The sequence below is a fragment of the Pangasianodon hypophthalmus genome, chromosome 30, assembly GCF_027358585.1.
Source record: "Pangasianodon hypophthalmus isolate fPanHyp1 chromosome 30, fPanHyp1.pri, whole genome shotgun sequence".
Lineage (NCBI taxonomy): Eukaryota > Metazoa > Chordata > Actinopteri > Siluriformes > Pangasiidae > Pangasianodon > Pangasianodon hypophthalmus.
Window position 1 is genome coordinate 12,771,806 of NC_069739.1, and position 26,437 is coordinate 12,798,242.

The window sequence follows — 26,437 nt, forward strand, 5'->3', positions numbered from 1 at the left end:
ATCAGTAATGGTTTCATTAACAATAAGTGCTTTAGACATAAGAGATCTAATATTCAACAGTCCTAGCTTCAGATCAACGGTGCTGGCTATGCATTCGGTTTGATTTAATTTTATGTTAATTAGGTTACTAAAACAAACTGTCTGAGTATGTCTATAATTTTGTTTAGCTCGGGGAACAGACACAGTCTCAATACGGTGGAACCTAAGTGACGACTCAGTGCAGCTAGCAGACGGTCGGTTTAGCCTGCTTGTCTGCTCCCTGGCCTTGGCCCTGGATTGTCACCGATTAACTAGGCCTGTTCTGAGACTATGTGCTATGCTGCAGGAAATGAGAGCAGCACCTTCCCGAGTGGGATGGATACCGTCCCGCACTAACAGGCCAGCCTTGCCCTCAAAGTTAGTCCAATTATCTATAAAGCCCACATTGTTTTCGGAGCACCACCTGGACATCCAGCAGTTCAGTGACCATAAGCTACATCGCCACGCCGCATTGGGATGGAGCCAGAGCATATTACTGCATCGGACATCGCCTTCGCTAATTTACACACCACACACTGTGTCGCTGTTTTACACACTTCAGATAATATCAGCATGCTCGCTTACGTACTGTGTCCATCACCAATATGGGCTAGTGAGAGCAGCAACCTGCAGGCCCTGCTGTTGTAGCCCATCCATCTCAAGGTTTGATGCTTTGTGCATGCTGAGATGCTTTTTGTAAAGAGTGATTATACAAGTTGTAAAGAGTGATTATACAAGTTACTATATCCTTTCTATCAGCTCGAACCAATCTGGCCATTTTCCTGTAACCTCTCTTATCAATAAGGCATTTTTGTTTTTCATACCATTCTGTATAAACTCTAGAGACTGTTGTGTGTGAAAATCCCAGGAGATCAGCAGTTTCTGAAAAACTCAAACCAGCCCAACTGGTACCAACATCCATGCCACGGTTAAAGTCACAGAGATCACACTTTTTCTTCATTCTGGTGTGTCATGTGAACATTAACTGAATCTGCATAAATCTTGAATTGTATCTGCATGATTTTATGCATTGTTGGCTGATTGGATAACTGCATAAATGAGCAGGTGTACAGGTGTTCCTATTAAAGTGGATGGTGAGTGTATTTTTCTATACCATTACACAACTGTCTGATATAACTAAATTGATATAAAAAAAAAATACATGAATGAACATGAGCATAGAGTTGCAGATTTTAAAGTTTATTTGACAAGCATGTCACACTAATGTCTCTAAATTCTAATTTGATATTATTATGATAATGATTATTTATGTGTTGCATTTTAAAATATATTTAATACGGGTAAAAATATATTATGTTACATGAAACCATAATGTATGAAATTATCATCATCATCATCATCATCATCATCAATATATCAATGTAATAAACTCATAATTTTATTATTTAGTATTTATGCCATCTCTAGTATTTGGGCCCTCCATCACTCTGCTTCCTCATTCACCTGTACGTTGTAAACAGATTAAATGTGCAATGACCACTACCCCAACAATTATTGTAGCTTCCTTAATCCTTATAATATTGCTAAAATTGCAGTTTTGCTGAAGTGTCTCAACCCAGAACTACGTTTTCAGGCATGATCAAAATCAGATGGCCACATTTATGGCTGTTCTTAACCCAGTCTTTGAGGAATATACCCATGAAAGTGCTATCAGCCAAGGGGAATTTCAGGTGCAGGCCTGAATCTTTGCACTCAGCAGAACCTTCTGTCACAGAAGGCAGGTATAAGATGTCCATGGCATTGTCCTCAGCACAGTTGTCAATGGTGATCCAACCATGGTGGGGAACCACCATGTAAATATCTCTTCCCTCTCCACCAATCAGGTAGTCCCCTTCTGCTACAGACACAAGAACATCATCTCCATCTGACCCTTTAAGAAGAGCAGGCTCATAACCAGAGACCAGGATGTCAGAGTAGATAGTGCCAATCACGTTTTCCAAGTCTTTCAGTACATCTCCCTCAGCGTCGGCCTGGTGGCCTTCTCCACTCAGCAGGCTGACATAAACTCCTTCACCTTTTCCATGATCCCCCTGATAGAGCACTGTGTCTCGGCCTGGGCCCCCGTCCATCACATCTGCTCCTGGGCCTGGAATAAAGCTGTCCCAGCCTGAACCTCCCAGCAAGGTGTCATCTCCATCTTCTCCATACAGCGTGTCATTTCCTGTGCTCCCAAGTAAGATGTCATTTCCCTGCCCACCCATCAGAATGTCATGCCCATCACCTCCATCTAGAACATCATGCTTCATCCCACCAAACAGGGCATTGTCCTGATCATTTCCTTGAATGTGATTGGACTGATAAGAGCAACCCTGAACTGTGTAGACAGTAGAGAGGTTTTTCTGAGAACTCAAATCTATGTAGCAGTCTAACTGTTTGTCTTTTAGAACCACTTTGAAAGCCTCAATCCAAGGATACTGGAGGACTTCAGACTGATTAACAATTGGAGCTCTCACCCAGAAATGCACTCCATCAGCACTCTGGAAGCTTAGGTGCTGGTGTTTTCGTCCTGCTCTGTAATTATGAAGCCTGACCATCATGTTTTGCCCTTTATTATTGGCTGAAATGATCACATCATCGTTTTCTCCATAAACTGTGAATGGAGTGCTCAGAAATTCTGACTGAAACAGCACAGTATCTTCCTTTTCATCATGTGCAAAGTTATCAATCTCTATCCGAGTTCCATATTCTGGCTTTACAATGTAAGTATCCTTCCCTTCTCCACCTATCATTATCCCTCCCCCAGTGAAGGGGTCCAGCAGGTTGTCTTTATCATTCCCGGTCATGGTGTCAAAACCAGGAGACCCATACATTTCCTCCACAGAAAGAAACTCTCTGGTATTCATCAGCATTTTCTGGTCTGATTCCCTATTTCTGTAATCAACAGACTGTGGAAGCTTTATATGATCCAAACATTTGCTTAAATTTGATTGCAGCCTGAAAATGACTCCATCTGCTGTACGAACCTGCAGGTGTTGTGACATCTTTGAATTAAACCAGGCCTTTAACCGGACTTCCTTGCTCTCATTTACTAAGAGGTTAAGGTCTAGACCAAAACATTTGACTGTAATTAACTCATAGTCTGTTTTTAAGAAAAGTGTATCAAGAACCAGGTCTGGTGAATAGTTGTCAATGGTTTTAAGTCCATAGCCTGGTATCACAATGTACAAGTCCTGTCCTCCACGGCCCTGGAGAAAATCTTTTCCAGTTCCTGGAATTAATGTGTTCCCTTGCGCATTACCTTTAATAACATCACTTAGATTTGAGCCATGCAAATCAGTAACATTTAGAAAGGCCTCATCTGTTTCTAGGTCAATCACAAGGGGATGTTTGGACCCACTGTAATCTATACTTTGGCTCAGGATACACTTACTGTGTATTGGGTCTGACTGACTGCAGAGAGTTTTGTCTGCAGATAGACTAAAGGTGATTAAATCTTTTGTAACAACTAACAAGTGCCTGTCTTCTTCTGAACGGAACCAGTTTATCAGCGTGACAGGCCTGTCATCGCTGAATGGAATCAGTATCAAATTGTTTCCTTCTACTTTAGTTTTAAAGGCATGAAGGTTTGCCTCTATTATTATCATGTCCATTTCTTTATCCCTGGAATAGTTTTCAATTTGCACTCCAGAATTTTCCTTCTCATTCACAACATACACATCCTCTCCCTCTCCTCCCTTCATATAATCCTGGCCCCCTCCTCCATTAATCATATTTTTCTGTGCGTTTCCTATCAGCCGGTCATCATGAGGAGACCCCATGATGTTTGTCACACTGAGAAGAAGGGGCTCAGTTGTGTCTACTGTCTGGCCTGCAGGTTTTGACATCACATTCACTCCTTTGGCCACAAGTTTCACAGAGGAAATTACAGCTGTAGAAATATCAAACAGTACTCCATCTGCAGACATTATGTTTATATGACGGTATGTCTCTCCAGTAAACCATTCTTTTATCCTCACATAATGGTCTTTACAAAATTGTAAAACAACATCATTTTCAGTTTTGGTCACTGATATTTGATCATAGTTTATACTGAGAATGAGCAGGTCTGTTGCTTTGAGAGGATCATAGTTGTTAATGATAGTGATGCCTCCATCTTTTGGAATAATGTACATGTCTTTTCCACTCTGACCTTCCACGTAGGTCCTCTGAGGTCCTAAGTAGAAGGTGTCACCACCTGCTTTCCCATAAAGCTTATAATAATAGCTCAACATGACCTCCATTTCATGACTGTTGTTATTCTTCTGAACAGCAAAAAAGTTATTTTCTTTATTATTTCCACTGTATTTTCCATATCTGGAATAGGTCAGAGCTTCATAACCAGAAATTACTTTTACTGAGCCAACTGGGATAAACAACAAAATCTTTATTTTTACATTGCTGTATGTTAATTGGTGTGACTCCCCAGTGCCCAAAACTATGTCATCTGTATCAACTGTGTCAATAGACCAGCACTTTTTCGCAGTGCTTCCATTAGCAAACACAAAATAATCCATGCACATATCTGAAGATCCGTGATCAGAGAGGCAAAATGTGATGCTACCTCCATTCCAGGAACTCTCACCTCCTGTGAAATCAATGGCCTTTCTCCCAGCCTGCACTTTTGTTTCTGAATAATATTTGTGGTAGTCAGAAATTTGTTCTACAAGCTTCTGTCCATTCTCAATCTCACGATAAGGAATGGTGACAAAAAAACTTCCTACATCCAACATAAAGTGAAAAACGCCTTCCGCTAGTCCTCTGAAAACTGCTCCAATCTTGTCAAGAACTGTAGCATTTGGTGGAAGCTTATTTAACTCAGCCTGGGTGTCAAGATAGATGTCATCAAAAGTCATGCGAATTGCACTCAGTGCAAGGTTGAATGGAACAATGATAGGTGCTATTTCTGGCTGTACAATTTCTACAACATCCAGTGCAATAATTAAAGTGTCAAAAGTTAGATCAATCATACCCAGTGTCTCACCTCTTTTGATGTCCTCTGCAATGTTGTAAATGCCAAATCCAATTCCAGCAATAGGCAAGACTACAAGGGCTCGTTTAGTTGCAGGGTTTTTTAAAACCGTTGATATGGCCTTCATTACTTTGCTTTCTGCAGCAACAGAAACCTGTTTTCCAAGTGCCGCCAGGGTCATTCCTGTGACTCCATGGACTGTCTGTAGAGTGGCCACAATTCCGTTTCCTATGTCTCCCTGTTCAAACATGTGGACCGCTCCCTGTGCTCCCAACAGTAACCCCATTATGCCTAGTTTCAGTCCTGCTGTCTCCAAATGCCCAGAAGATGTGTGTGTGGTAGTCATCTCAGAAACCTTCTTCATGCTTTTCCACATCTTTTCCATTTGAATTTTGCCCTCTTCTGGTAATTGCAGCTTCCACTTTTTAATTTCATGTGGATTTGTGTCAACTACCAGCTCACACTGGAATTCTCCATCCTGGATCATGACACTGTCTGATTTCACATGAAGCTCCTGCACCTTCTCACCAAATGTTTTCTGTAGTTCACTGTGAATGTGCTCTGCAAGCATGGCAGATGATCTGGAGTAATATGAGGAAAGCTTTAAGGAACTCTCTACCTCAGCAGCTGAATGCACATCCTGTAGTGTAGTTGCTCCATCATGTGATCCTCCTAAAACTCCAGATGTGGTAGGAGAATTTGGGGTATTGGCTTTGGTAGGCTTTATTACACTTTTGAAACGTTTATAAGAGTTCTTAAAATTTTCAAAGGTATTCAGTTTGCCTTCACCATTACCATACACCAACAGAAACATTTTTTTTAACATGTGTGAATCAATTTCTTCTTTGTTATTGATTGAAAGCCATGTTTTCACAATGTTATTCTCTTTCTCTGTTAGCCGTTTAAGTTTATTTATTTTCCGTTTAACATTTTTGTGCAGTGCACACCCATGAAATCCCCGGTACTCTGTGTTTATCCAGGTTCCACCCTTTGTCATTGGATGGTCCTCTAAAAGAAATTTAAGGCCTTTCTCTGGTGTGTTTTGGTCTAGAGTCATGTCCATAGCCATCAGTGTGATGGGAAATGATCTGAAATTTCTTGAAGACTCTGAAATCACTGATGCCACGAACATTGTGCTAAGCCATGCCTCTTGAGTTGGGTTCAAATTTGTTCTTGTATAGACCCCTTGTAAACTTTCCCTGGCATACTGTGCATAGTGGTTAGTTCCCCCACAACTATTTATTCCTTCCCGAATGTCGCTATAACTATGTTTTTTAAACTGTCCTTTAATAATGTTTTGAATATCATCTACATTTTCATCTGTATTAAGCTTTTTTCCAACTGGATATACATAAAGGTCCTTTGGATACACTTTATAAATCCAGTCATTTAGCATCAAATATGTGGGATCCGTTTCCCCATAAGCTGCATAGTTGGTAATCACATTCAGGATGTCCTCACCAGACTTAATTTCATAGCACTTATTTAAAATATCTTTAATATCATTTTCAGAAGTAAACCAATTATTTTCTTCTCTCCTGTTTTGATCAGAAACCTGGTTTAGTTGGAAATCATATATTGTCCACTGCATTTCATCTGTCATAACTGGATGCCTTAGTTGCAATGATTGTTTTCCATCACCTTTCCGATGTTGGAAAAAAGCCCAAGCTAAACCTTCAAGGTCATCAGTGTGGAGTTCACGTGAATTCTCAGGTACAAATTTCTCTGGTTCTTCTGGCCAGGAATTTTCAAAGTCTCCCAAAATGTTCCTTTCATTTGAATAAGTGGCTTCTTCACTGTTTCCAGACCGAATTTGGGTGACAACTTCACCATTTCTATCCAGCTTGACTACTACTTTCTTGTTGTCATCCTTGTGTTTCCAGACCATTCCATCTGGGGTGATTTCTGCAGTAAGTTTCTGTCCAGTGTGGGTGACTTGGAGCAAAGAACTCCTCAAATGAAGTTCTGTTTCTATGGATCTAGCATGAAGCTCTTTGAGTAGAGTGTTCCTGAAGGCTTCATCTGACCCAATTTCACAGGCCACCACGCTGGTAGTTTTGATCTGGTTTTCTTCTATGTTCATGTGTTTAATGATCTCTGCCACCTTCTCAGCTTTATAGCCTCCCAGCTGCATTTTTCCATCAGTGCCTTTTTTTCCATGACCTACAAGCACCAGCCGGCTTTCTGCAGAAAGTGGTCCAGGGTCTCCTTTGATTAGTTTGGGTCTATGATTCTCCAGCATGTACACAGAGCTCACTGTTGGATGTTTCTCATACAGAAATCTGGCAGTATCTCGAACAATGGGATCATCCTGCATGATGAGAATATGCTGTTTGTCATACTGGGTGCTGTGGTCCACAGGTCTTTCTGGGACCTGATATTCAACACTTGCACCTGTGTCATCCATAATTTGGTAGACATGGCCATTCTGGATAGTGGTTTCCAAGACAGCACTGATGCCACGTAAGCCTGTGAAAACCCTTAAGAAGTTGTTTCGGAATGTGCTGCTGACATTACCAGTGATGGAGAAAAGAGAAGCCATTTGAAGTTTTATCATCAGAAATGCCAGAGAAGTTCCAGAGTAGCCAGACAGAGTGTTTCCATCTTCTGAGTTACTGCCAATTATCTTTAAAACTGTGCCAGTTTTGACCATTGAAGAACATGAGCCAGAGTCCAGACAGGTCATATTAGCCTTGGTAGAATAGTAAGGGTCTTCACTGTACTCATCATCAGCTTTCTTAAGGGTCTCAGGTTCATTATCCAAAATGAGGATGACTTTATTTCTGTAGGTGTATGATATTTCAGATGCAAACAGTAGTGCATCATGAGTTTTTTCCTTCTCAATCTTCTCCAGAAACATGTTCAATTCCTTAAACCATAAATAATTTTCAGTTATTATTTCTAATTAGACATATATAAATGAATTATTTTTTACGCATATTTTAATATATTAACATACAGTATTATAAACAATATTTTTCCTCATCAGATAATTTAGATAATGAAATCCAGATAAAACAGAAAATAATTATTTAGTAATTAAATTGTTTGTTCTATTTCAACAACCCATGATTATCATGGAGAACAACATATGGATCAGTGAAGTTATCTATTTTTAATCAGTAAATGCAATACCTAATTTATACAAAAGTGACACATACAGCATTATTGTCATTTCATTTTGTTTTAACACCACTGGCATCATCTGTGACACATCACAATTTTAATTCCTTATATTGATTTACTTTCATGTTAATTTACAGTGATTTACTGTTCACGACGCTGAGTCATTACAAGGCAACACAAGTTGCTCAGTAACACTACATCACAGAATATATAGAGCTGCCCTTTATGTTCTTTATTCTTTTGGTGGGGAATTACCCTGATCTGGCACACATCTCTTGTTACTGTGACATATTAATGAATGTAAGTAAGTAATAAGTAAGTAAGTAAGTAAGTAATTCTTTATTGTCATTGTAACAATGGATGTACAACGAAATTGGATATGTGCAGGAGCTCGGCTTAAGAGTCTGAAGAAAAAGTGCTCCCCCTACCTGTTGCTTCTGTAATATGCACTCAGCAATGTCTGGACAGTGTTTAAGATCTGTAAATATAGCTTTAGCCATGCTGTTCCATCCAAGGCTGTACAGGGAGAGAAACATCCGGTAAATTTCACCCATTACACAACAAAGATGTGATGATTTCAAAATTATTCATATTATAAATGATTTTCTCCTGATACAGTAAAAATAATAATAATAATAATAATAATAACCTTTATTTAACCAGGTAAGTCAATTGAGAACCAGTTCTCATTTACAATGACGACCTGGCCAAGAGGCAACATAAAAAGCAGGTACAACAATAAAGACATTATACAATTACAAATAACACAATTATAAACAGTGACATAAAAACAAACAAATAACTAAAAACAAGTACAATGATCCTGTACTATTGACTGAATTAAATTTTTAAAGGAAGTAAGCGAAATGAATGAACTAAGCTTTAAGGTCTGCTGCAGATGATTCCAGTCATCAGCAGCAGAAAACTGAAAAGAGGAACGACCAAAGGAGGTACGGACTTTAGGTATGCAGAAATTAATAAAACTACTAGAGCGCAAATTATGACTTGTATTATGAATATTAAGAAGTGACTGTAAATATAGCGGAGTTTTCCCAATAAGAGTTTTGTAAATAAACAAAAACCAGTGAATTTGTCTACGAGAATGAAGAGAAGACCAGTTCAATAAAGAATACAAGTGACAATGGTGAGTGTTAAATGAAGCTCCAGTCACAAAGCGGATTGCAGCGTGGTAAATAACATCCAGTTTATGAAGGAGAGTTTCTGAAGCAAACCTATAAACTACATCACCATAATCCAGAATTGGGAGCACTGTCATTTTAACCAGAAGCTGTTTTGAAGAATGCGTAAAAGAAGATTTGTTACGATAAAGAAAACCAATACGAGTTTTAACCTTTGTGAGCAGTACATTTATGTGAGTTTCAAATGACAGTTTGCTATCGAGCCAGATACCAAGATATTTATAGCATTCAACATAATCGATCTCAGAGCCATCCAATGTGAAAATTTTAGGCGGATACTCAACATGTGGAAGATTTCTGTTAAAGACCATACATTTTGTTTTATTTGTATTTAAAACTAAATGAAGACTAGAGAAAGCATGTTGGATGCGAGTAAAACTGGCCTGCAATAAAAATAGTGCAGTAGTGAGGGAAGAATTAAATGTATAAATGATAGTGTCATCAGCGTATAAATGTACATGAGAATCACCTGCATCAAGAATAATGTCATTAACATAAATATTAAAAAGTATAGGCCCCAATATGCTTCCTTGTGGGACCCCTTTGAATAGGGGCAAGGGATCTGACAGAAGCCCCTCCACCCTCACTGATTGTAAACGACCAGAACAATAACTCTTGAACCAGGCCAGACAGCTCTCAGAGAGTCCTATTCCTCTTAGCCTATCCAGCAATTTTTCATGGTCCACAGAGTCAAAAGCCTTTGCCAGATCAACGAATGCAGCTACACAGTACTCCTTCTTGTCAATGGCACATATGATGTCATTGAGAACCTTAAGTGTAGCAGTAATACAGCTATGCCCGGATCTGAAGCCAGACTGAACCTGATTAAGGACATTATAAGTCTCCAAATGGTGCATAAGCTGCTTGTTGACCAATTTCTCTAATATTTTAGAGAGACAGGGCAAAATGGAAATGGGTCTATAACAATTTAAATCTGAGTTATCACCCCCTTTAAAAAGTGGGGTTACAGCAGCAGATTTCCAGTCCCTCGGGAAGACACCAGTTTGGAGAGAAAGATTAAAAATGCAAGCGATGGGCGCTGCAATAATATAAGCTGCTTTCTTTAAAAATAATGGGTCTAATTCATCCAATCCAGCAGATTTACAAGTATCCAGGTTGAGCAATTCCTCGAGTACCTCGGTCTCCTGTATTGACTGAAAAGAGAAGGAGGGGGGACCTAAGGCAGGTGAATGAATAACAGATGCCAAGTTGACAGGAGAACAACTAGATGTACCAGAACTATTCTCGTAGGCACAACCAGCATTGACAAAATGTCTATTGAATTGATCCACCATTTTGGATTTATCTGTGATAACAACACCATCATATTTAATTACAGTAGGCAAACTGGAAGAAATGTTTTGATTTTCCATTTTCTTGATGGTATTCCAAAATTTTCGGGGATCAGGACCATTAACAGTCAAATGATGTTTAAAATAACTCAATTTTGCCTGTCTAATAGACTGAGTACATTTATTTCTTATAGCTCTATATGATTGCCAGTCAGATATATTATTAGATGTCTTTGCTCTATGCCATAAAGTATGCTTTTGGCGAATAAGCTCAGACAAATTTGGACTGAACCAAGGGCTAAGACGGTTTTTTACTCTAATCTTTTTAAGAGGGGCATGTTTGTTCAAAACAGTTCTGAACAAGAATTTAAAATATGCCCAAGCCTCTTCGACTTCAGGAATAAGCCCAATTCTGTACCAGTCCATATCAGCCAGGTCATACAAGAAAGCCTGTTCATTTAAATTTTTCAAAAAACGTTTGAAAACGAGCACAGGAGGGTTTCTTAAGGCGGTGCCCTTGCGAACACAGACTATATTACAGTGATCACTAAAGCTTTGACAAAACACTCCAGATGTATACCTCTCTGGCCTATTAGTGAGGATAATATCAATTAATGTCAAAAATGCTTCCATCAGTGTAACAATAAAAGACAGCTAAAGTATATGCCTATAAATTTTCTTGTGATGGTCGTTAATGACAAAAATCTGTGATTTTTCATCGTTAGCAAATCATGTTCTTTTCATATGTGCATTATGCATATAAGTGCAGTAATAAATTTGAGTTAGAGTTAAACATTTCCTCCACCATCCCAGCTCATCCAGTATCTTCATTTAGCTCTCAGTCTAAATGGAAGAAAATACCCTACAGCCATTCTGCTGAGCCCCTCCCTTATCCCACTGCCAACATGCAGGATGCTTTGCATGGCTGTAGTAGTGTTTACCTGGTATGATTTGTTACTTCAGAATAATTGATTGTTCCTTTATTCCATTTATTGTGTAGCTGAAAGTCTTCATAATGGCCATCTGATGCCCGTTGAGTCCTCAGCCTTTCAAAGGTAAAATAAATAAATGTAAGTTTGTATGTGCATAATTTAGATAACATAATATAAGATTCACTAACAAATAAAATCTCATAGTGATTTCAGCCACCAGCAATACTGGTATAGGGCCATACTGTACATACTTGTGATCATGCTGAACTCTTATAGGTTGGTGTTTGAAGCGATGAGCCAGTCCCTTCAGTCTGTGCAGTGAGGCCACATCAGACCCCAGATACTCCCAGTCATGCTCTTCCAGCTCTGTTGGGATGGGGTGAATTATTATTATTCTTTACTTTCTGAAAATTTATGAAGCAACACATTAATGTTTTTATGATGTTGTCTCCAAGAATTTTTTTTTAATCAAAGCAAATCAAATGAAAAGAAACTTGACTGTATTTAGTGCCCTTTGTCTGCCTATAGTTACATCTTACCAAATGCTGCTGTTTGTCCAATAAGACAGAGCAAGAGCGCCACCCACAAGTGTCCACATACTGCTGCCATTTACTCCACCTGATCTTCCTTTGGACCAAACAATTAACATTGCAACAAACATATGTTAATATTAAAATCCTTTTCAGACAATTTGTTCTATCACATCACTGTATAATGCAGAATGTTTTCATAGTTTGATGCCATCACAAAGGTTGCTGATATTCCAGCCTTTATCATATTAAAATAACATTATAGGACAAAGTTGTGTAAAAGAATCAAAAGCAATTTCTTTATGTGCCACATATAGAAAGGTCAGTCAATTTACATTTTAACAACAAAATGGAAAAATACGCTAAAAGAACACTCTTCCTTTTTCCCCAATAAAAACAGCAGATGAGTCAATCAACATGTGAATCTGGCTTGACACTCATTCAGGTGTTTTGACTCTTCACTTGAAAGATGCGCTGATGCAATGCTCTCACTTTCTGTCACGGTAAATTGAGATTTTTTTCAGTTTATTGTTAAATAAAATCTATCAATATGTGTCTGACTTAACTATCTTTAAGTAATTATATAACATCAGTTAACTACACTCACTGACCACTTTAGATGGCACATCTGTACTGTGCAGCCAATCAGATGGCAGCAGTGCAATGCATAAAATCATGCAGATATGGGCCAGCATGGGCCAGAATGTAGGGAAAAATGTGATCTCAATGATTTTGACAGTGGTCTGATTGTTGGTGCCAGACTGGCTGGTTTGAGTATTTCTATAACTGCTGATTTCCTGGGAGTTTCACACACACAGTCTCTAGAGTTTACTCAGAATGGTACAATAAAGAGAAAGCATCCAGTGAGCGGCAGTTCTGCAGACAGAAATGCCTTGTTGATCAGAGAGATCAACAGAAAATGGCCAGACTGGTTCGAGCTGACAGAAAGGCTACAGTAACTCACATAACCACTCAGTATAATTGTGGTGAGCAGAAAAGCATCTCAGAATGCACATCACGTCGAACTGAGGAGGATGGGATAGAACAGTTGAAGACCACATCGAGTTCCACTTATGTCAGCCAAGAACAGAAAGCTGAGGCTGCAGTGGGCACAGGCTCACCAAAACTGGACAGTTGAAGACTGGAGAAACGTAGCCTGGTCTGATGAATCTGGATTTCTGCTGAGGCACACAGATGGTAGGATCAAAATTTGGCACCAACAGCATGAATCCATTGATCCAACCTGCCTTGTGTCAACAGTCCAGGCTGGTAGAGGTGGTGTGATGGTGTGGGGAATGTTTTCTTGGCACATTTTGGGCCCATTAATATCAATCAATCATCACTTGAATGCCACAGCCTATTTGAGTATTGTTGCTGACCATGTGCATCTCTTCATGGCCACAATTTACCATCTTCTAATGGCTTATCATTCCAGCATGATAATGCACCACGTCACAAAGCAAAAGTCGTCTCAAACTGGTTTCATGAACATGACAATGAGTTCAATGTTGTTCAGTGGCCTTCCCAGTCACCGGATCCAAATCCAATAGAACACGTTTGGGATGTGGTAGAATGGGAGATTTGCAGCATGAAAGTGTACCTGAAAAATCTGCAGGAATTGCGTGATGCGATCATGTCAACATGGACCAGAATCTCAAAGTAGTCTTGTGGAATCCATGCCACAAAGAATTGAGGCCCTACCCAGTATTAGTATAGGGTTCCTAATAAAGTGCTCAGTCAGTGTATATTGATTAGGGATATTTTGGCTCAAATTCATCAAAAACTTTCAGTTTTTGTCCTGAAAAACAAACAGTGACATTTTTGAGTAGGAACAATAACATTAAATAGGTCTACAAAAAAACTGAAAAGTCGAGTTCATGAGGAAAAAGTTTCAATACATCTGTCATATATTGTCCTATAGACAATCTTTATTTATTTTATTTATTTTCCTCAAGGCAAATAAAAAATATTTGTGCGGCTTTATATTCCAGAAACTGCCTGTACATTTTCACTTGTTGATGTTCGAGCATCTCTCTGCCCTTTGAATGGATCAGGTTGGTTTGGAATTGTGTCTTTAAGGCTTATTAATATTAACAGCTGTCAATATTATAATCTGATTTTTTAACTGATTCCTGTGCAAATGTGACACACCGTGTTCCTGCCTCATTAGAGTAGCTTAACAGATAGATTCCTCCATTACAATTCATAAGAATCTTTCTTTAAGAATCTTTACAAAAGGATTAGTTGTAAAACTAACGTACAAATAAATGTCATAAATTTGACTATTATTAACCTCATATGCCTGTGTGTTAAGCTAAAACTATTAAAAAATTATTAAATCGGTGACAATCCAGGGCCAAGGCCAGGGAGCAGACAAGCAGGCTAAACCGACCGTCTGCTAGCTGCACTGAGTCGTCACTTAGGTTCCACCGTATTGAGACTGTGTCTGTTCCCCGAGCTAAACAAAATTATAGACATACTCAGACAGTTTGTTTTAGTAATCTAATTAACATAAAATTAAACCATACCGAATGCATAGCCAGCACCGTTGATCTGAAGCTAGGACTGTTGAATATTAGATCTCTTACGTCTAAAGCGCTTATTGTTAATGAAACCATTACTGATCAGGAGTTTGATGTACTGTGTTTAACAGAAACGTGGATTAAACCAAACGAGTTTGTAGCATTAAATGAAGCTAGTCCTCCCGGGTACAGTTACATACATCAGCCCCGTCTAACTGGCAAAGGAGGAGGCGTCGCAGTCATTTATAATGATAATCTAGCCGACACACAAAAACCTAGTCATAAATTCAACGCATTTGAAGTTCTTTATTCTAACATAACATACGTAGCCACTAAAAATAAGTCTACCCAGGTGATTCCAGTAATTATTATTTACAGACCCCCAGGGCCATATTCGGAATTCCTGTGTGAATTTGCGGATTTCATCTCTAACCTGGTTGTTTCTTTAGACAAGGCATTAATTGTTGGAGACTTTAATATTCATTTTGATAATCCAGATGACCCTCTGAGAACAGCAGTTGTGTCCATTCTAGATTCTGTAGGGGTTAATCAGAATGTAATAGGACCCACCCATAGTGGTGGTCACACTCTTGATTTAATACTAACATTCGGATTAAATATAGAAAATATAGTCTCATGTCCACAGTCTGAAGCTATCTCAGATCATTACCTCATCTCATTTAAAATGTGTATTAATCATAGTATATGCACCTTGCCACGTCACCGTGTCAAACGTACGTTCACGTCAACAACTGCACAGAGTTTTATCAGTAATCTCCCAGATTTATCAACCATGATTGGATCACCGTCTGATCCCGAAGAACTTGACCAGGCAACTGAATGTTTAGAATCAACGTTCTGCAACTCACTAGATAAGGTAGCTCCACTTAAAAGAAAAATAATTAGGGAGAAAAAGCTAGCATCCTGGTATAGCGATCACACACGAACTTTAAAACAGACCACTCGAAAACTAGAACGTAAATGGCGTCAAACTAACTTGGTAGTATTTCAAATAGCATGGAAGGAGAGCCTATTGAGCTATAAGAAAGCTCTTAGTGCTGCTAGATCAATGTATCTCTCCACCCTAATTGAAGATAACAGAAATAATCCTAGATTCTTATTTAATACTGTAGCAAAATTAACTAGGAATAAGACCACAATAGAAACACGCACACAATCATTATATAGCAGCGATGACTTCATGAATTTTTTCAATGGTAAAATTGAAAATATCAGGCTAGAAATTCAGGCTATTAATTCAAAACCGGACAGTTCTATAACTAACCCTGTAGATGATAATATGATAATATTAGATAAACAACTACAACGCTTTAGTCCCCTTGAAGAGACTGAACTAATTTAACTAATTTCATCATCAAAATCATCAACCTGTATGCTAGATCCTTTACCTACTTGTTTCCTCAAACAGATAATTCCTGAAACAATCAAACCTCTTTTAAAGATAATCAATTCTTCCCTTAGCATTGGCTATGTACCTAAATCTTTTAAATTAGCAGTTATCAAGCCCCTGATTAAAAAACCTGACCTCAATCCCTGTCAACTGTCCAACTACAGGCCAATATCAAACCTCCCCTTTATTTCCAAGGTCCTTGAAAAGGTTGTAGCACAGCAGCTATGCTCATACTTACATAGGAATAACATTCATGAAATGTATCAGTCAGGATTTAGGCCTCATCATAGCACAGAGACAGCACTGGTAAAAGTTGTAAATGACTTACTACTGGCCTCTGATCAGGGTTGTGTCTCCTTGCTGGTGCTGCTTGACCTTAGTGCAGCTTTTGATACCATTGATCATGCTATTCTCCTCAATAGACTAGAAAATGTAGTAGGCATTAAGGGAACAGCCCTTTCCTGGGTCAGGTCTTATTTGACTGATCGTTATCAGTTTGTAAACGTAAATGGTGACTTCTCTTCTCATGCTAAGGTAAAGTTTGGTGTTCCGCAAGGCTCTGTTTTAGGCCCACTGCTCTTTTCTTTATATATGCTACCTCTGGGCAAAATTATCCGTAAGCATGGTATTAGCTTCCACTGTTACGCTGATGACACACAGTTGTATGTTTCAGCAAAGCCAGATGACAGACACCAGCTTAATAAAGTTGAGGAATGTGTAAAAGACATTAGAAACTGGATGCTTATTAACTTTCTCTTACTTAATTCTGACAAGACAGAAGTACTTGTACTAGGACCACATGCAGCTAGAAGTAAGCTTTCTGATTACATAATAACTCTGGATGACCTTTCTGTTTCATCATGTGCAGCAGTAAAAGACCTTGGTGTGATTATCGACTCTAGTCTTTCTTTTGAAGCTCATGTAGATAATATAACTAGGATTGCTTTCTTTCATCTCAGAAATATTGCTAAAATAAGAAATATATTGTCACTACACGATGCAGAAAAATTAGTTCATGCTTTTGTTACCTCTAGGTTGGATTATTGTAATGCCTTACTGTCTGGATGTTCCAGTAGATGCATAAACAAGCTCCAGTTAGTCCAGAATGCAGCAGCGAGAGTCCTTACTAGAACCAGAAGATATGACCACATCACCCCTATCTTATCCACACTGCATTGGCTCCCAATCAAATTTCGTATTGATTATAAAATACTACTATTGACCTATAAAGCACTAAATGGTCTCGCGCCACAGTACCTGAGCGAACTTTTGGTCTTTTATGATCCGTCACGCCTACTCAGATCAAAAGATGCAGGCTATTTGTTGGTACCTCGAATAATGCGGGCTACAGCTGGGGGTAGAGCTTTCTCTTACAAAGCCCCACAGTTATGGAACAGCCTTCCACTTAGTGTTCGGGGCTCAGACACAGTCTCAGTGTTTAAGTCTAGGCTGAAAACATATTTGTTTAGTCAAGCCTTTTGTGAATAGTTTTCTTAGGTACAGGGGCAGGTCTGGAGGGTTCACAGGCATAGAGTGTTGTGGTGAAATGGGATGTTTGGATGCTGTCGCCCCCCCACTCTCACACGTTCACTCAGGTTTGTCGACGGTGGAGTGGCTGGCTGCCTTATGTCCCAGGGTACCCTCATGTCTGTGTTAGCTTCTGGCTCTCCCTTTCAGTTATGCTGTCATAGCTAGTCTTGCCGGAGTCCCTGCTTGCACTCTGCATGCAAAGTACATCGTGCTTAACCATTAGAGGACAAAAGCTCACCTAACAATCTCTTCCTTTCTCTCCATCTCTCTCTCTCCCTCACTCTCTGGCGAGCTACACATGCTACTTCTGAGATGCCAGTGATGCCAGTGATCCTGACCCCTTCTGCTCCTCCTCGCTGCCTGACCCATCCTGATGCCCTACTTCTGGTTGGAGTTCTCATCGGTTGAGTTCGCTCGCTGCTGCTGGGGGTGGCCCCATATGGACTGCCTGAAGAACTGTTTGGATTGCTGGGGATGGTGCCACCTGGGGGCTGTGGAGATGGCTTGGGGATCACATATGGGGAGCTGTACTGTAATGGCTTGGGACTGCGATTGCTGTAGTGGCTTTGGGGCTGCAGTTGCCACGAGCAGCTTCGTACTCAGGACTCCATCAGTGGACAGTGGATAGATTTTAACCAGCCGGACCTCTTGCAAGTACTGTGATGAATTTATTGGTTGCACAATTGCACTATTTGTCCATATAGTACACAATAGAAGGGATTTATTTATAATTGCACTATCCGTTGCACCCAGATGAGGATGGGTTCCCTTTTGAGCCTGGTTCCTCTCAAGGTTTCTTCCTCATATCATCTCGGGGAGTTTTTCCTTGCCACCGTCGCCACTGGCTTGCTCATTAGGGATAAATTCACAGTGATAAATTTAAATATTTACAATATATTTTTGTGAATCCATTTATTTCTGTAAAGCTGCTTTGTGACAATGTCCATTGTTAAAAGCGCTATACAAATAAAATTGAATTGAATTGAATTGAATTGAATTAAATCATTGTGGAAAAGTACACTACTTTTAGCTTTGTGCTAACATTAAAGTTACATTAAAGGTGAAAATCCAATGCCACATGTGCATGGAAATTAACATTATCATTGCATCAGTAATCTGAGAAACAAAGGGTAGTTCTAAAGTGAATTTAAGGAAACTGTTGATGGTTGCATGAGTGATCATATGTAAAGGTGCTTGTGACATCACAACTTTGACATTTACAAAACTTTTCTTGCAGTCGCTATCTAAATGTATCAGAATGGCTTCAAACATTCAAAAAAGGTCAGAGAGAAAAGGCTGTTCACCTTTTAAATTTGGCTCCACAAGCATCAGCATAATTTTTTGATTTCATTAGAGTTTTAAATTTAAATTTATAGTATCAAAGTGAAGTTATCCATCGTATAATGAATGAGACTTGAGCATAAACAGTTTTTAGCAAGTGCAGTCTTTAAGCTATCCAAATAAGTCCATCCACAGTTATCTTTAGGGTGTTCATGTGGTACCATCTACAGTAATCTCACAGTGATCTTTACACTATCCATATGGGGTGGTTTAAATATAGATTTTTACAGAATAAGAGTTTTACATTTGTATTTATTTTTAACATCTATATTTAACAGTTTTAAGTTTTGGTGTGAATCTTAAATATAAATATAAATCTTGAATGTAAATCTTAAATATAAAAACAGCACTTCTCCACTTCAGATGTGTAACATACTGCAGGTGTCAGAGCTAGAGGAACATCATAGAGAACACCAGTATTTTTCCTCATAAAGTAAGTTATGTTGAGTGTAAATGTTACCTGCTGTTTACAAGTATATTTTCAGTTGGTACATTGCATTAGATAATTATAATTACTTTATTTTGATTAACATGATGGATTAGCCAGTGTCGGCTAGCTAGGAAATAGTAGCTCAGTCAGTCATGTCTCAAAGCACTAAAATATTTTCCTGATGTAGCCAGTCCTGCCTAAGCATGAGCGCAAGCGGAGACGCCGGCCAATACTACTCTGCATTGTGTATATGAAGGAAAACGTACTCGGTTACAAATGTAACCTTGGTTCCGTGAGATACGGGAACGAGTACTGCATCGCTAGACGCTTTGGGGAAAACTCCTTTTTCTCAGATGACTGAAGCCTTTACAATCACGCAGTGAAACTGCACGGCTATTGGTTCGTGCAGTGAAATAAAAATGAAACAATGGCGAGGAAGCCCGCCAGAGCCCGCCAGAACGGGCGGAGCCATCTGGCTATATAAGCGGGCATTGCGCCATAGAATCTCAGGTCAATCCAACTGAAGCGACGACACTGAGTCATGCAGCGTCATGGCACAGCCTGCAACGCAGTACTCGTTCCCGTATCTCAGGGAACCGAGGTTACATTAGTAACTGAGTATGTTCCCTTTTGATACTACACTCATACTGCGTCGTGAGATGCTTTGGGGAACCAATACAATCACGCCGTGCCCTGAAAGTGGAACGACTGGCATGAACTGGCCTTGAGCAATTAAGGCTCAGAGGGACCAAGTATGAGCAGGGTGAACCCCGCAGGAGGCAAGAGGGCCGAACTCACCGTGGTCTGCCCAGCCTGGGATAATCGTTCCAGAATAATTCTGTGCACCTCAGCACTTCTGAAGGGGCCAAGAACGTACAAGGAAAATGCCTGTCCTAAGCAGGCGCGTGCCCTCTTTAAGCAGATAGGATCCGAGCCTGTAAGGCCGGAACGTCCAAGCTATAGAACCTGGCGAATGTGGACGGCGAGGCCCAGCCGGCCGCCGCACAAATGTCTGCTATGGACACACCGCTAGACCACGCCCAAGACGAGGCCACGCCCCGAGTGGAATGGGCTCTAACTCCTATGGGGCTTTGCAGGCCCAGGGAGGAGTATGCTAGTGCAATAGCGTCAACTAACCACAGAGAAATTCTCTGCTTTGTGACCGGAGACCCTTTGGTGTGGCCGCCAAAGCATACAGAGAGTTGCTCCGACTGCCTGAATGGGGCGGAACGCTCGATGTAAATTCTCAGTGCCCTGACAGGGCAGAGAAGGTTTAACTCCTGGTCTTCCACTGACGGAGGAAGCGCTGAGAGAGTGATAACCTGTGTTCTGAACGGGGTGTAGAGCACCTTAGGAACATATCCATGCCTTAGCTTTAGGACGACCAACAGCTCTTGCAGGAAGGACAATATCACTGATATGTCACAGGAAGTGGAGTCTTCGCCACGGGTTGTGCAGCAGGCGGAGAAGACTGACCATTTAAGGGCATAGAGGCGTCTCGTAGATGGGGCTCTAGCCTGTGATATAGTATTTAGGACACTCTCAGGAAGATCTACTGATTCCCGTCGAGAGCCCAGAGGTGCAGAGCCCACAACTCGGGTTGGAGGTGCCAGATCGTCCTGTTCGCCTGAGAGAGGAGGTCCTGCCTCAGGAGAATGGGCCATGGGGCTGCTGTCAGCAGCTGAGACAGCTCCGAGAACCAAAGCTGGTTCCTCCAGAGCAGGGCCACTAGGAGGACTCTGTGCTTGTGATCCCTGATTCGTCTGATTACCTGAGGGATCAGAGCGATCGGGGGAAAAGCATACAGGAGGAGGTTGGGCCAATCGTGAGCCAACGCATCCTCGCTCTTTGAAAAATAAATTGGGCAGTGAGAGTTGTCTTTTGAGGCAAAGAGGTCGATCTCTGCCTTGCCAAAGATCTCCCAAATTTTCTGAACCATCTGTGGGTGGAGTGTCCACTCCTCTGAGGGGACGTTGCTCCGAGATAGCATGTCTGCTCCTTGGTTCAACATGCCAGGCACATGTGCTGCCCTCAACGACCGGAGGTTGAGATGCGCCCACTCCAAGAGGCGTTTTACCATCTCGAAAAGGCGTTTCGAGGTGAGCCCGCCTAGGCGATTTATATAAGACACCACTATCATGCTGTCCGAGCGGACTAGCACGTGGTGTCCCTTCAGGTCCGGTAAGAAGGTCTGAAGGGCTTGACATACTGCCGTCATCTCGAGGCAGTTGATGTGTAGCCGACCTTCTGTGTCCGACCAGAAGCCGAAGGCCGGTTTGCCCTTGCACAGAGCTCCCCACCCTGTGTTGGAAGCATCCGTCGAGACAACCTTCCTTCTGTACACAATGCCCATGGTCACGCCCTGTTTGAACCACTGGGGGTCCTTCCAGGGGGCCTGAGCTGCCACGCAGGCCTGGCTCACCCTGACACGAAGGCGACCATGACGCCATGCCTGGGGCGGCACTTGCGGTTTCAGCCAGTACTGAAGGGGTCTCATGTGAAGCAGGCCCAACTGTAGCACTGGCGATGCGGAGGTCATGAGGCCTAGCATCCTTTGAAACGCTTTGAGGGGGCGGGAGGCTCCAATTTTGAAGGAAGCCGCGAGCTGCTGTATGGCCAGCGCACGCCCTGGCGTGACTGCTGCCCTCATGCGGGCCGAGTCAAAAACTGCTCCCAGGAACGAAGTTTGTTGGCTGGGAGACAGTGAGCTCTTGGCAAAATTGACCCTGAGTCCTAGGCACTCCAAGTGGCTGAGGAGGAGGGATCTGTGGGACACTAGCTCAGCCTCTGACTGGGCTAAGATGAGCCAGTCATTGAGGTAATTCAGGATGCGGATTCCCATCTGTCTCAGAGGGGAAAGAGCCGCATCTATGCACTTCGTAAAAGTGCGAGGAGCCAGTGACAGTCCAAAGGGCAGGACCGTGTATTGATATGCCACTCCCTCGAAGGCAAATCTCAAGAATCGTCTGTGATGGGGGGCTACCTGGATGTGAAAGTATGCGTCTTTCAGATCCAGAGAAAAGAACCAGTCCCCCAGGCGTATTTGCAAGAGGATCTGTTTCAAAGTAGTCATCCTGAATGGCCGTTTCATGAGGGCGCGGGTCAGGCGTCTGAGATCGAGGATGGGCCGGAGGCTGCCATCCTTTTTGGGGACGAGGAAGTAACGGCTGTAGAATCCTGACTTGCTCTGCACTGGCGGAACCGTCTCTATGGCCCCTTTCGCCAGTAGGGCCATCACCTCGGAGCGCAGGACGTGAGCGTCCTTGCTCTGCACTAAGGTGGGAACCACACTGCTGAATCGCGGGGGTCTTCGAGCGAACTGGAGTGAGTAACCTCGTTTTATAATCCCCAAAACCCAATCTGACACTCCGGAGATGGCCTGCCAGGCCTCGGCCCATGTGGCGAGGGGTTGGATTGGTTCGAGTGGTAGATCGCCGTGAGGGGACCTGACACTCGCTATAAGTGGTAGAGGAAGTTTGCTCTCTGCTTGAAAATGTTTTTGTTTTATTTTTCCCGCTATAACAGCGGCTGTTTGTGTGGGCACTTTCAGAACGGGCCCAGTATCCACAACAGTTCTTATAACATACACACTGCCACTGGCACCCGGAACAGAGGGGGTGCTTGGGGGCAAAACAGAAACCGTTTGGGGGGTGGTCCGGTGATGGTGAGACTTTGCCCCCTCCTCTTCCAGTCCAGTGGATCAGGACGACGCCTGAGGCGCAGGATCCAGTGGCAGCTTGGGCCGGGGTCCTTGGCGCTTCGGAAATGGGCAGCGTCTGGCCGAGCGGTAGCGCTGTGCATTGGTGCAGGTTTGGGGCGACTGGTGATGTTTGCAGAGCTTCAGCACTTCGGCACGAAGTGCCGCAGTGCCTGGGACGACTTCTGCGCAGCAGTAAAATGCTCTGCAAAACCCTCGCCGGCAGGTCCAAACAGCACCGTAGGGGAGACCGGAGAGTCGAGGAAAGGAACTTTGTCGGCCTCCTTAATTTCAGTGAGGTTTAGCCATAAGTGGCGCTCCAGCACCACTAAGCTGGCCATTGACCTCCCGATGGCCTGTGCTGATGCCTTCGTAGCTCGAAGGGCCAGGTCTGTTGCACTGCGCAGCTCTCTGAAAGCCGCAGGATCGGGTCCCGACTCATCCATTATTTGGAGGAGTTTGGCCTGAAAGACCTGGAGCACGGCCATGGAGTGCAGAGCTGAGGCCGCCTGCCCGGCAGAGGAGTAAGCTCGTCCAGCGAGAGCAGACGGTGTCCTGCACGGCTTTGAGGGGTGCGCGACCTTCGCTCTCCATCCGATGGCAGTGGGCGGGCAGAGGTGCGTGGCCACAGACTCATCCAGAGGAGGCAGCTTTTCGTAGCCCTTCTCTTCAGCACCGTCGACCGAGGAGAGCGCAGATGAAACGGACGTGCGAAGGCGAGCTGAGTAGGGAGCGCACCACGATTTCGTGAGCTTGTCATAGACTTCCGGGAAAAAAGGCGCGGCTCGCTGACGAGGGGCCTGACGGCGCCCCGGCAGGAACCATTCGTCCAGACGGCTACGAGTGGGCTCCTCTGGCATGGACCACTCTAATCCCAACTCCTCCCCCGCTCTAGAGAGGACGCAGAAAAGCTCGGCGTGTATCCCCGTTTTGGTGATGTTGGGATCTGTAGACAGCAGGGGGGCGGGGTCGATGGGAGAGCCCGATATATCCTCCACGTCTGACGCTGCTAGAGACATGCTGTCATCTAGCAGCTCGTCCTCGATTGCACCAAACGAAACCATATCGCTCGCATCAGTTGAGGGACGCTGGTCCGGGCGCTCGAAGAGGATGGGAGAGTCATCTCTGCACGGCGAGAGCGAGGCACGCGGGGTCTGGGCCGGCGTGAGCTTGCTCGCAGCCGAGCGCTGAGACCCTCTGCCCCGCTGTTTTTTCCTTGCAGGTCCCTGGGAGGAAGAAAATGGGAGGGCGCGAGGGGCGGAGTCGCTCTCTGAAAAGAAAGCGATTCAAGTGCGCAGAAAAGCAAGACTCATGTTCACGCAGTGTGAACATTCCATCTCGGTCAGAGTGGCTTCCGCGTGGGGCTTGCCCAGACAGGAAACGCACTCTGAGTGGCCATCGTCAGCGTGCAGAGCGGAGCCGCACGAGCTGCAACGACGGCGCAGCATTTGGAACAACGCCGCTGCTCTTTTAGAAAGAAAACGCTCTTTTAGCTCGCGGGATGGTGGCAGGGGACGAGCCGGTATCTGCGCCGGATGCTGAAGGCGGCTCGACGAGCGGGCAGGAACAGCAGAAAGGCGCAGGCGAGTCGGCTTCTTGTCCGTAGCGAGGCGTGTCAATGGCGAGCGGCTTCAAGTCTCGTAGATCAGTGAAGAGAAGATCTTCGTTGCTGAAGGAGAATTGATCTGAGATTCTATGGCGCAATGCCCGCTTATATAGCCAGATGGCTCTGCCCGTTCTGGCGGGCTCTGGCGGGCTTCCTCGCCATTAGTTCGTTTTTATTTCACTGCACGAACCAATAGCCGTGCAGTTTCACTGCGTGATTGTAAAGGCTTCAGTCATCGGAGAAAAAGGAGTTTTCCCCAAAGCGTCTAGCGACGCAGTACGAGTGTAGTATCGAAAGGGAACTGAGGAGTCTTGGTGCTGGTACCAACTGCCGATGTCATTTATAAGAAGACATTCTCTCTTCAGCCATATATCAAACAAACTGACTGTACCATACAGTACTTTATGTGGGTTACTGAATTACTTCAGAAATGCTTTCAGTTATACAAATCTCAGATTCAAATTATACCTAATTCTGTTATAATCTGTGTAGTACAGTATTGTTAAATTTTCTTCTTTAAGGCAAAAAATGAAAAAGAAAGGGGTTTACTTTAAGTATGTATTTACATTACATAAATTAACAGATTTGGTCATTACATTTCACTGCATGAGAATTGTTAATTGGTATATTAAAATGAACAAATACACATGCACAGATATGAAAATACGACATTGACCATGTAGTTTAATCAAACATCTCATATTTAAATTAGTTTTCCATCGTCACCCGCTTTTTTAATACATTGTTTATTAGATAAACACCTTCAAATATAAAAACAGATAAACAACATGAAAATAAGATTATAAGAGTGATTAAGAACATACCTGGGTGAATAAAACACAAATGCAGTGAGAAAGTCACTAAGCCTCGTATTTGCCTGCGTTTAGTCTCTCTCTCTCTCTCTCTCTCTCTCTCTCTCTCTTCAGCAGTATACCAAACAGACTGACTTTACTATACAGTTCTTTATGTGGGTTAATGAATTACTGTAGAACCGCCTTCATTTATACAGTTTAAACTTCAAAATGAGTTTAAATTCAGTTTAAACACACCCCGTCCGTCTCAGTGTACAGTGGGTATTTGTTCACTGGACACTGTCCAAATCATTTTTGGTAATCAAAGAGTTTGTGTCATTTTTGAGAAGAAACTGACTCACACACTGAAACACACACACAAAAAAAACAGAAACTACAGTGCTGTGAAAAAGTATTAGCCCCATCCTGATTTCTTCTGTTTTTGTGTATATCTCACACTCATTTGTTTCAGAAATTAAAACAAAATCTCACATAAAACAAAAGTAACCTGAGTAAACACAAAATACAGTTTTTAAATGATAATGTTATTTATTGAAGCAAAAAGGTTATCCAATACCAACTGGGCCTGTGTGAAAATGTATTTGCCCCTGTATTTACTAATTCCCCAAATTAGTAAATCAGAAACTGCATTCATGATGGGGTTCAGCTGGACTAGACACAACGAGGCCTGATTACTGCCAGCCCTGTTCAATCAAATCAACTTTTTCAACAGCCTGAATTTGGTTGAAAGTTCTTACCCAGTAACACACTATGCCAAAGTTGAAGAAATTCCACAAATGATGAGGAAGGAGGTGATTGAAATACATCAGGCTGGGAATGGTTACAAAGCTATTTCAAAGGCTCAGGGAGTCTAAAGAACCACAGTGACAGCCATTATCTTCAAATGGAAAAAACTCGGCACAGTAGTGAACCTTCCCAAAAGTGGTCGACTTTCCAAAATTCCACCAAGAACACAGCAATGACTCATTCAGGAAGTCACAAAAGAGCCAAGGACAACATCGAAGGAACTACAGGCCTCTCTT

At 42.3% G+C, this 26,437-nt stretch overlaps 1 protein-coding gene across 2 annotated transcripts; it reads right to left on the reverse strand.

Moving 5' to 3' along the window:
- Nucleotides 1-1,582: 1,582 nt before the first annotated feature.
- Nucleotides 1,583-25,521, reverse strand: LOC117596548 (uncharacterized). 2 transcript variants are annotated; one of them, XM_034301915.2, is made up of 6 exons: nt 25,428-25,521; nt 12,076-12,163; nt 11,788-11,902; nt 11,546-11,650; nt 8,542-8,629; nt 1,583-7,856 (listed from the first exon to the last, which is right to left on the reverse strand). In XM_034301915.2, exons 2-6 carry the CDS (start codon nt 12,143-12,145, stop codon nt 1,590-1,592), a joined length of 6,645 nt encoding a protein of 2,214 aa, XP_034157806.1. In that variant the 5' UTR covers nt 12,146-12,163; nt 25,428-25,521; the 3' UTR covers nt 1,583-1,589. The 2 variants fall into 2 exon arrangements, with proteins under 2 accessions (XP_034157806.1, XP_053087877.1); XM_053231902.1 differs by lacking the exons at nt 12,076-12,163; nt 25,428-25,521 and having other exon boundaries at nt 8,763-11,650; nt 11,788-11,831.
- Between the last annotated feature and the right edge of the window lie 916 nt (nt 25,522-26,437).